General features: G+C 43.5%; 1 protein-coding gene across 1 annotated transcript in view; it reads left to right on the forward strand.

Annotated features, from left to right (window-relative positions):
- The first annotated feature begins 7,882 nt into the window (after positions 1 to 7,882).
- The window catches only part of KCNB1 (potassium voltage-gated channel subfamily B member 1), a 227,791-nt gene continuing 223,575 nt past the window's right edge, over positions 7,883 to 12,098 (forward strand). Inside the window, exon 1 of the mRNA XM_070744641.1 lies at positions 7,883 to 8,449. Coding sequence (XP_070600742.1) covers positions 7,883 to 8,449 — 567 coding nt within the window. The remainder of the gene's footprint in view (positions 8,450 to 12,098) is intronic.

Here is a 12,098-nt window from a genome sequence, read left to right on the forward strand (position 1 = left end):
TGGATTTCGTATCACAATATCACAAGTCGAACACTTCCCAAGTGTCTAGAATAGAATGGAATGGAATTATTTATTGGCCAAGTGTGATTTATTTATTTATTTTATTTATTTATTCGATTTTTATGCCGTCCTTCTCCTTAGACTCAGGGCGGCTTACAACATGTTAGCAATAGCACTTTTTAACAGAGCCAGCATATTGCCCCCACAATCCGGGTCCTCATTTTACCCACCTCGGAAGGATGGAAGGCTGAGTCAACCTTGAGCCGGTGATGAGATTTGAACCGCTGACCTTCAGATCTACAGTCAACTTCAGTGGCCTGCAGTACCCACAATCCGGGTCCTCATTTTACCCACCTTGGAAGGATGGAAGGATGAGTCAACCTTGAGCCGGTGATGAGATTTGAACCGCTGACCTTCAGATCTACAGTCAACTTCAGTGGCCTGCAGTACAACACTCTACCTGCTGTGCCATCCCAGCTCTGATTGGACACACAAGGAATTTGTCTAGGACTGTGTGATGCATTTTCGTATGATGCGCACAGATCTAAGTACTTTTGCAGTTGCCTTTTGCAACTGACAAATCATGATTTTGTCAATGTTTATTGTTTTCAAATGCTGGCTGAGGTCTTTTGGCACCAGATGTGCCAATTAATACTGGGACCACCTGTACTGGTTTATGCCAGAGTTGTTGTAGTTTGATTTTAAGATCATGATATCGGCTAATTATTATTGTTGTTATTATTATTATTATTATTATTATTATTATTATTATTATTATATTATTATTTTTCAACAATACAAAATAGCAAATGAGATTACTATGCTGGATTTTGTAATTCATCACCAATCGGATGCTTCCCAAGCACATAGGACTGTGTGATGTAGTGGTGAATAATGTGTGCCGACCACCACCACCATCATCATTATTATTATTAACTATATCCCACACATACATACACGTGTGTAACATATTTTGCTGACAATGAAAATGAAAAATGAAGGGAGACTGGTATAGATATATTACAAGCTATTTAGCTCTTATCAGCTAGCGCCATACCCCCTACCGAGATTTGAACCTGGAGAGTCTACCTTGTCACACTGAATATTGACAGCCCCAGAGACATTCAGTAATTAAATAGTTAACTGTGTGTGTTTCATTAAGATCCTCCTATTATGATGTAACATCCTACCTTTTCTAACATCACATCCTCCTTCTTCATCCTCTTTGTTCATTCTCTAATATACCTTCATCATGTGAAGACATGTTTCATTACTTTGTCCCTCGCGACATGTTTTGTTTTGTACTTTTATAATAAAAAGAAATCTTGCTTTTGAACAAATGACTGGGCTCTCAGTCCATCACCTCTACGGTGATTTAAAGTTCTAACAGACTTTATCTCTCAAACCGTGACATACCTATAAGGATATACCAAGGTGATTTGTCAGAAACACACACACACACACACACACACACACACACACACACACACACACACAGAGAGAGAGTATACTGGTGCTAGTATGCATCAACAATTCTTAAAACCCTTTCTGACTTGAATCCCTTTTATCCGAGATCTCCTTTTTCTGTTAATGGCTAGCATGTAAAGCTCCTGCACTCTTTTGATGGTGTGCCTTGTCTTGCTGTGATACTACATTTCTTTCCTCCTGTTTTTGGACCCTCCAATCCTCCTGAAGGAAAAGAAAAATGCCCTTTTTTATTTGGCTACTCTAGTCTACCGTTTGTTCCAAAAACACGCATCTCCTCTGTTCTCCTCCCAATCTTCTCCCACAACCTGTTTTAAAGTTGCAGCTTTATTGGCAACTCTGTTATGTTGACACTAGGGGGGGGGGGGAGGTTCAAATTGGAGAAATAGAAAAGCCAGCCCAGGCGTCTGCAATTTTGCTAAGCCTTCTGTTCATCCACAGGCTTCCATGGCCTGTGTCAATGCTTTTCTCTGCTGCAAAAAAATTACTATATGTCTGTTCTGCCGGGCTCTCTGATAGGAGCCTCCCGAAAATTCAAGGGTACAAATTTCAGACACACACACGTTTGAAAATTCAAAACAATGTTCTTTGTCACAAAATTCAAAATAAACTAAGCACTCTTTTTGTATTGCAAAGAGCACTCTTCCCAAAACAACCGGGTAGTCTGTACAATTTCCCTTAAGCAGTCATTAAGTACTTAGCTAGCAGCCGTGAAGAACCTTCACACCCCTTCTTCTTCCAAAGAAGTGAGACACACACACACATTGCTCTGCTTTCGTTTCGAAGGCGTGAAAAAGCAACAAAGTCCAGCAACACAAGATTCCTGATGAACTCCGATCAGATATTCTTCCACAACGGCCAAACCCACATGCTGCTATTTATAGCAGCAGCCCTAATTACTGGAGCCCCACCCAAACACAGGTGGCCTCCCTTATTTCCTGTAATATGTTCTTACTTGGTCTCTTCTACGCATAATTCTGCGCTTGCGTGGGTCCAAAATGTCATCATCTGAATCAACGGAAGATAAGGGAGATGGATTGCCTGGGCTGTGTGCCAAGCCCTCCTTTGCCGAGTCACTCCCACCTTCTTCTTCGTCCGAGGAAACTAAACTCTGAACTGATTCTGTCGGCAATAACACAGGCCTGTGACATGTTGAATTTTCCCCTGCATCCACCTCCCCATTCCCTGGCGCAGGAGCTGGGCCAGAGCCAACCACAACAATGTCCCTCGAGAGTCAAGGCCAACTCAAGATAGTCTGAACCAGGGGTAGGCAAAGTTGGCTCTTCTATGACTTGAGGACTTCAAGTCTCAGAATTCCTGAGCCAATCATGCTAGCTCAGGCATTCTGGGACTTGAAGTCCACAAGTCATAGAAGAGCCAACTTTGCCTACACCTGGTCTGAACCCTCAGAGCAACTGCTCAAGTTGATAGCCAAGTTCTCAAGTCTTCCACCGCCCCTGCCTGTTAGGTGACCAGGTGGTGCAGTAGTTAGAGTACAGTACTGCAAGCTACTTTTGCTGATCATCAGCTGCCAGCAGTTTGGCAGATCGAATCTCGGTAGGGTCAAGGTTGTATTCCAGGACCCAGATTGTTGGGGGCAATATGCTTACTCTCTGTAAACCACTTAGAGAGGGCTGTAAAACACTGTGAAGCAGTATATAAATCTACATGCTATTGCTATAAAGTAGACAATAAATGAGAATTTTTCTGTACTTGAATGCTGGTGGCTCTGTTTCTGAACTAGAATACTTCTGTCTCTTTATTTATTTTTATTTTATTTATTTATTTTTTCAAGTGCATATTGGTGGTATATAAAGATATAACAATGCTTATATACATGATACTAGTAAGAGAGAAACATTAAAACAGGGGACGGAAGGCACACTGGTGCACTTGTGCACGCCTCTTACTGACCTCAGGATCAGGAGGGGTCAACAATGGATAGTCTAAGGATAAAGTTTTCAGGGTTAGGCAATGATACTACAGAGTCAGGTAGTGTGTTCCATGCTTCGACCACTCTGTTACTAAAGTTGTATTTCCTGCAGTTGAGTTTAGGGTGGTTTACTTTAAGTTTGTATCTGTTGTGTGCTAGTGTGTTGTTGTAGTTGAAGCTGAAGTAGTCGTTGATAGGAAGGATGCTGTGACAGATGATTTTATGGGCTATGCTCAGGCCGTGTTTAAGGCGATGTAGTTCTATGCTTTCTAAACCTAGGATTGTAAGTCTAGTTGCATAGGGTATTGCGATTGGAGGAGTGGAGGGCTCTTCTAGTAAAGTATCTCTGGACATTTTATAGTTATAGTTTATTAGATTTGTATGCCGCCCCTCTCCGAAGTAGAAGTGTTTATGTCCAAAATGAGGACATAATGAGTTGTATTCATCAGACAGATGGGTTGTATTGCAGGACGCCAAGAATCCAAAGACGGTTTTAATCCTTAATTAAAAAATAAATAAACACCGCCACGACCTGCCTTTCACTCTCGGTCCAACATTAAAATCTGGCGCATTTTCTGTCCGCCTCCTTTGTCGCAATCCCTCCAAAAAGGAGAACCACCCGAAGCGTTTGAAAACCTCTGGGCCCGTCACGCCGCGTCCGACCTCGAGGTGGCGCTCTTCCCTTCTCCTCCTCCTCTTCTTCCCGCGTTCTCAACTTTCCAATTCGCCGTCCGCGAACTCCAGGACAGAAACTGCGAGGGGGGAAGTGGGGAGGAGGGAGAGATAGACGGAGGCTCACCGGACTTGTTGATCTCCGTTCAGAAACGAGAGGAAGGAGGGAGGGGAGGGGGAGAAGGAAAAAAAAGTCCCTCAACGCCAGAGGAGGGAGACGAATCGCCTTGGAAGCGCTTGCCCGGTCTTCTCGACTCTCGGGGAACCCTGGAGACCCCATTCCCACGTTCGTTGGACCCGCAAAGCCTGAAAGCCGGGAGTTCCAAAGATCCATCCGGAGGGCCTGAATGGGTGGTTGCTTCCCCCTCTTCTCCTAATACTACTACTACTAATAATAATAATACTACCAATAATACTAATACTAATAATAAGAATAGAATAGAATTTTTATTGGCCAAGTGTGATTGGACACACAAGGAATTTGTCTTGGTGCAGATGCTCTCAGTGTACATAAAAGAAAATATAGATTTGTCAAGAATCATGTGGCACAACCCTTAATGATTGTCCTAGGGGTCAAATAAGCAATAACAACAACAATAAGAAGAATAAGAATAGAATAGAATTTTATTGGCCAAGTGTGATTGGACACACAAGTCTTGGTGCAGATGCTCTCAGTGTACATAAAAGAAAATATAGATTTGTCAAGAATCATGGGGTACAGCCCTTAATGATTGTCCTAGTAATAATAATAATAATAATAATAATAATAATAATAACAACAACAACAACAACAACAATAATAATAATAACAACAACAACAACAATAACAATAATAAATAATAATAATACATAATACATAATAATCTGAACGATCTACCTTTCGGGAACGAGCTGTAGGATTTTAAGACATTTTGGGGGGAGGACCCCCCCCCCCATCTGCTCGCTTGTCCCGGGATTTGATGCGCGAAGGGTGGTGCGTTTCCCCCCCCCTCCACCGCCCCCCCCGCTCTTCTCCCCGTCTGCCGCCACCTTCCACTCCGCCTCCCCGGTCCGCCAGGAAGATTCCCCCGCCGTGCCCGCTTTCGCCGATCCTCGCCTCCAAGCAGGATGTAGCCTTCCCCCGCCTCTCTCTCTCCCTCTCCGACCGATGTCCGCCTCCCTCTCCTCCGCTCCGGCGTTGCTCTTGGGGTCGTGGGAAAGGAAGTAAGTGGCCGGGCGAGAGGAGACGGTGGGTGGGTGTTGGAGGGGAGGGGGGCGATCGGGGAGATTTGGGTGCGGGGCGGAGGGTTAAGGGATCCCGCGATCTCCCGGCCGCGCGGGGAGCAGCCGGCGGATCTCGCCTTCATCCCTGAGGCGACGCTTTGTCGGAAAAAAAAAATCTGGGCTTTTGGGAGAGGCTGCTCGGAGGAAGGGGTCTGGTGGATCTTGGCGGCTGGGAGAAAGCAACAGTGCGAGGGAGGAGGGAAGGCAGGCATGCCGGACGTTTTTCCAAGCACAGGCATATAAATATACACGGGTGAACATCGAACGCAGGCATGTTTTTGTTGTCCTGGCCGTTTTCTTTATTCCCCCGGTGGTGGTGAGGAAGGATGGGGAGAAAGATGTGCCAATCATGGTCGCCTTTAGGCTGAAACTCAGTTTTGGCTTCTTGCTATCCTCATTGCGAGCCTCCACCATTGGCAGGTTGTTTGGGAAGCAGATGAGATTGATGGCCTCGCACCCCCTTTGCCACAAATGCATTTATGGACATACGCACACACAACAGACACACAACCCATACACAGTAACACATACACACACACACACACCCCTTTCCATCCTTGGCTCTTCTGACAGCTCCTGCCGATGCAGCCTCCTACAGATGGAAGCAGAGCTGGTTAGCTTTTTGTCTTCTTCCCCACTGTATTCAAAATTTAAAAATCCCCTCTCCCCCTCCCCTTTCGTGCAAAAGCACATTTGAATAATGGGCTTTTAATAGCACATTATTCAAAGTCTGTCTCTCCTCTCCAGCGCCAGATGTTTTGTCATCCGGTGAGCTACCTGTAGGCCAATCTTGAAAATAGGTAACGTTCTTGAACTGAGTAACTGGGTTGTGTAAGGATGTTTAAAATACCGGAGGGGAGGGGAGGAGACGGATGGTTTTCTGTATGCACATTGTGTCTTTGTGTGTGTGTGTCCCCACAATAGGTGTCTTGGGGGATTGTTTTGACTGCAACCAGTTTGCCATTGCATTGAAAATGCTACCACTTCCAGAAAGTAGGAATATAATGCTGTGAAAGTACCATGGTTTTCTTCTCTGTTGGATGCTCTTCAGGTAGAAGGAAGGCTATGTAAGTTTTAAAAAGCAAGGTTGCTAATAGATCGTAAAATGTTAATGTCAGCCTGGGCTCCTAAAAAAAAAAAAAAAGATTAGAAGCACACATGGAGGGAGTAAAGGGGAAATGCCCATTTTTTAAAAAAATGTGAAATATTTTTACTGCCGAAGACATAATTCATCCCTTTGGAAAGGACAACTTATATGGGAAATGTAGCTGAATGCATAGTTGAAATGAGCAATGCTTTGATATTTTAAGAACTAGCAAATATGAAAATACATATTGATATTTAAGTCTGAAAAGGCATGCCTTTTAGTGGACAGATGATCAAGGTAGATCGTTTGAAATCTGTAGGTGATTGTACTCTTATCTGCAAAGCAAAAAGGCCACGTGAAAAGTTGGTGTAAAATTTATGTCAGCATTATTGCAAAAATCTTCTTGCCTTCTCCTAGAGAAAGTATAATATAGTATATACGGTAATTGTTTTCTTAAGATTGTATACAAAAAGTACATACTTGAATAATGGAATATACAGTTTGGTATTTTCTTACATTTTTCTATGGCATATATACTTTGTTTGATTGTTGGCCTTTCTGGATGAAACACTGAGAATCATATTAACTCAGGGTAGTAAACTAATAGATCCTTTAGGCCTAATTTCCTACACATCCTTTCCCCAAAGCTTCTAATGATAATAGAAAACATCCTATCAAGAAACAATCTCCTGCTTGGAGCTTCTGCTTATATATGTCTGTGAAGGAACTGCAAAAGGACAGAAAGACATTTTAACTGGTATTAAAATGACAAATGTTAACATGATTGGCCAGGGTTACACTTTACATGCTTATCTGTTCAAACATGTCCATAAATTAATCTTTAATTTTTTTTAATCTAAAAGGAGGATAGGTAAAAATGAAATATGAATATGGGATGCTTTTGAGAAAGTTGACATGAAATTAAAATGGATGTTGGGGCTTATGAGGAGGATCTATCGTTTCCAGAAAGATAGATATTACTGCCTTTGGAATTTGTCTTCAGCACTTTAGGTAGTGGATAGCTCCCTATCACTAAATGTATGGAATTGGATGAGGTCTGTACTAAGGTTTTGTTAACTAATAGTGGCTAAAAGCCCCTATTAGCATCCCCTCCCTTCAGTTCACTTTCTTTAGGACTCTCAGTTTCAGCACCATGACACTGAACAGCAGCCTGTGCTTTTACAGCCAGTCTCCTTTCTCAGCTGCTCCTTGGAGCAAACTAACCGAGCTATTTGTATATCTCCCTGATTAATTGAACAAACAAGCAGTTTGCAAACAAAGCAAGAAGCTTCCCATTTAATTTGCTGAGGTTACCAGTAATTCTGTGGATTATTTTCTTTACAGGCATGGAGGAGCAGGAAAACAGATGAAGAGAACCCGTCTGGAAGAGTGAGAACCCAGGAATCGCTTGTCAGCCTGTTTCAATCTTTTAAAGATAAATAATGCCTGCAGGCATGAATAAACATGGATCTCGATCTACTACCTCTTTGCCCCCGGATCCCATGGAGATTGTCAGGAGCAAAGCTTGTTCCAGAAGGGTCAAGCTTAATGTGGGAGGCTTGGCACATGAGGTTTTATGGCGAACCTTGGACAGGTTACCACGGACAAGATTGGGTAAACTCAGAGATTGCAATACTCACGAATCCCTGATGGATATATGTGATGATTATAACTTAGAAGAGAATGAATATTTCTTTGATAGGCACCCCGGGGCATTTACTTCTATCTTGAACTTTTATCGCACGGGCAAGTTGCACATGATGGAGGAAATGTGCGCCTTGTCCTTCAGCCAAGAACTGGACTATTGGGGAATTGATGAAATTTATCTAGAATCTTGTTGCCAGGCAAGGTACCACCAGAAAAAGGAACAGATGAATGAAGAGCTCAAGAGAGAAGCAGAAACCATGCGTGAAAGGGAGGGAGAGGAATTTGATAACACTTGCTGTGCAGAAAAGAGAAAAAAACTCTGGGATCTTTTGGAGAAGCCCAATTCTTCTGTAGCAGCCAAGGTAATATCCAATCTACCCATTTTTTTAAAATCTGTGATAGATAGGGCTACAAAAGATGGCATTTTACATTGTCAATTGTACCTTCCTGATGATTGCCCCTGGCTATTTTTGATGTACAAACAGATAAGAAAAAACTCAGTGATGGTTTCGTTCTTTAAAGTGCTTATGTTTTTTCAGCTTGGCAGGGAATTATGTCCTGCAATTATTTTTATTAGAGATTTCTTTGCAACAGTTATACAGCAGAAAAAGGATTGATATTGCCTTCTTTTAAAAGGTTCATTCAGAATCCCAGTCTAATCTTGGTACCGCTATGTAGCAATGAAGTGAAGTTGTTGGAACAAAGGCAAAAAATCCCCTATGAACATGTCCAGCTATGTGAAAATGTGACATAGTCTCTGCTTGATTAGAATGTTGTTGTAATACAGTGATACCTTGTCTTACAAACTTTAATTGGTTCCGGGATGAGGTTCTTAAGGTGAAACGTTTGTAAGATGAAACAATGTTTCCCATAGGAATCAATGGAAAAGCGATTAATGCGTGCAAGCCCAAAATTCACCCCTTTTGCCAGCCAAAGCACCTGCTTTTGCGCTGCTGGGATTCCCCTGAAGCTCCCCTCCATGGGAAACCCCACCTCCAGACTTCCATGTTTTTGTGATGCTGCAGGGGAATCCCAGCAGGGCAAAAACGGACGCTTCGCTGGCAACGGAAGTCCGGAGGTGGGGTTTCCCAGAGAAGGGAGCATCAGTGAAATCACAGCATCGCAAAAACACTGAAGTCCTCGAAACCCCACCTCCGGACCACTGTGTTTTTGCGATGCTGGGATTTCACTGAGGCTCCCTTTGCTGGGAAACCCCACCTCCGGACTTCCGTTGCCAGCAAAGCGTCCGTTTTTGCGCTGCTGGGATTCCCCTGCTGGGATTCTCCTGCAGCATCACAAAAACATGGAAGTCTGGAGGTGGGGTTTCCCATGGAGGGTAACCCCAGCAGTGCAAAAACGGGTGCTTCACCGGCAACGGAAGTCCAGAGGCGGGGCATCCTAGCGGCAGCGGTGAGTTTGTAAGGTGAAAATAGTTTGTAAGAAGAGGCAAAAAAATCTTAAACCCTGGGTTTGTATCTTGAAAAGTTTGTATGACGAGGCGTTTGTAAGATGAGGTATCACTGTATTTCCTTTCATTACTTAGCAGGATTAGGGATTGAAGCAATTTTCATATTCAATTTTCATTTTAGCAATCTAGAAACATTGCTTTGTTTCCAATAGATTCCATTGCTATCTTTTTCTAATTCTAAACCCCCCACTCCCTTCTAATATATTTGTGCAGGTTTTGATGATTTCATTGTAGAGCAAGTCAGAAACCTCTAAGAATTCTAAGCTGCCTCTTACTATGGCTCCGTGTAGTTAGAAGGTTATTCTGAAAAGGTGCTTTAAAAAGATATAGTAGATCCTTCTGGATCAGCCTGAAAAAAAGGGATGCCACTGTTTTAAGGCATTTCCTTAGAGTAATTGACTGCATCATTGGAACCCCTTTGAGACAGGCCAGGTCACAAAACAGACACCCCATTGATTACAAGAATTTGACTTTATTGTTGTACACTATAATAATAGAACCTTGAAAACCTGCCAATTTACCTTTCCCCCTATTATACCAAACAAAATTAAAGCAGAGTTGTATTGAATTTCTTCCTCAGAATTAAGTTGTCATGCATTTTCTCTTAGTGGTTCTCCTAAGGACTCTTGTATTCCTATATCAAGGTGACCTCTGCATTATACCCAGTTGACATGGTCGAGAATTCACTTCAGACTACCCTTGCTTGGAAAGTGATTTAAAGAAGTACTTCAGAGTTTGCACAAACATCACACCTCTCTATTACTAATTAAAGCAGCCACAACTTTTTTGGGAGGTTGGAGGGAGGTGGGTTTATATGAGCCTAAAAAAAATGCAACAGCTATAAGGGGTCAAATCATTAAAACAACTTGATTTTTTTTTCATACTTAACATGGAAGCCTGGAGAAAGACATGACCGTTTCAATGAATACCCCAAAAAGGCCCCAAAGAATATTTCTTCCAAACAGGTTTTCAATGGTGCATAGTCCTACCCCCTTATACAAATTGAGGCCACCAGGCACATTTCCCACACAGATGCTCTTGGCTGTTATCTCAATTTTTGAATTCAAATTAAAAAATAATAATTGTTATGTTGAGATCCCACTTGATAGAAAGCTGGCCTAGCTTGTCTTTTGGCTGAGGACTGAACCGTTGAAGGCCCGGAGTTCCATTTGCGGCCTAGCTGCTTCACAGTCTAAGTGAAAGCACAACAAAAAAAACCCTGCAGGGGTGAAATAGTCCCGGTTCACTTGTGCCTGTCAATCACTGGACAGCCAGTCACGAAGGAAGTATGAGGCTCCACCCACCCGCCCGGATGCTGCCATTTGGGTTCTTTTAACCTCTGCTCATAGGCAAAGCCAGTAGTAGGCAGCAGCTGGTGTGCTCAGATGCTCCGTCCTTGTAGGAAATTCCAGGATGCTTGCGTAGCTTCATGCCCCCGATGCGCCCCCCATGTGAGATTTGGCTTCTGCTTATGCGCAGCAAGTGAAATATCGCGTGAGGATGCTCAAAAATCAGTGATTTTGTCAATTTTTTGCTTCTGCACATGCAATGGTGCACTGGTAGAAGGTTTGACGAGTGGCCACTCACTGCGCAAAGCATTCTATGCATGCACAGAGGGTAAAAGAATGGCACCGTCCAGGCAAGTGGGTGGAGCCTCACGCTCCCTTTACGAGCGGCTTTCCAGTGACCAATAGGCACCACTGAAGCAGGAGTATTTCACCCCTGAAAAAACAGATAGTACAGGTGGTCATGCGAAGAAGATATGACATTGAGGGAAGATATCTCTTAGCAGAGCTTTTACTTCTCCTGTAAATTACCCCAGGTTCCACCTTTGGCATCTCTGTTTTAAAAAGGAATTGGGCAACTGTTAAGCAGGTTGTGGCTAAACAACATGAAAAGCCTATATCAGTGAAGGCGAACCTATGGCATGGGTGTCACAGGTGGCACGCGGAGCCATATCTGCTGGCACACAAGCTGTTGCCCTAAATCAGTTCCAACGTGCATGTGTGTACCGACCAGCTGATTATTGGCTCTCACAGAGGCTCTGGGAGGGCGTTTTTGGCTTCCAGACAGCCTTCAGGGGGATGGGGGAGGGCGTTTTTACCCCCCTGGCTCCAGGGAAGCCTTTGGAGCCTGAGGGGGGCAGAATACGAGCCTACTGGGTCCACCAGAAGTTGGGAAACAGCCTCCAGAGGGCCTCCAGGGGGTGGAGGAAGCTGTTTTCACCCTCTCCAGGCATTGAATTATGGGTTTGGGCACTCGCGCCTGCGTGATAGCTCACACCCATGCTCTTTCAGCACCTGAGGAAAAAATGGTTTACCATCACTGGCCTATATCAAGCATAGACTGGAAGTGCATCGTTTAACCTTAGAAGATCAGATGACCAATAAAACCTTGGGTTACACTTATAGAATATTGCAAAAGATGCTGTCAAATAATGACAAAAAGGAAAGCTATTTAATACATGATCCTGTTACTGTACTTCGGAGGTGGCATTCATTTACTTTGTCTTCTACTGGTTCGCAAATGTGAGCGTGCGCGCA

Source organism: Erythrolamprus reginae, chromosome 3 (assembly GCF_031021105.1).
Source record: "Erythrolamprus reginae isolate rEryReg1 chromosome 3, rEryReg1.hap1, whole genome shotgun sequence".
Taxonomy (NCBI): Eukaryota; Metazoa; Chordata; class Lepidosauria; order Squamata; family Dipsadidae; genus Erythrolamprus; species Erythrolamprus reginae.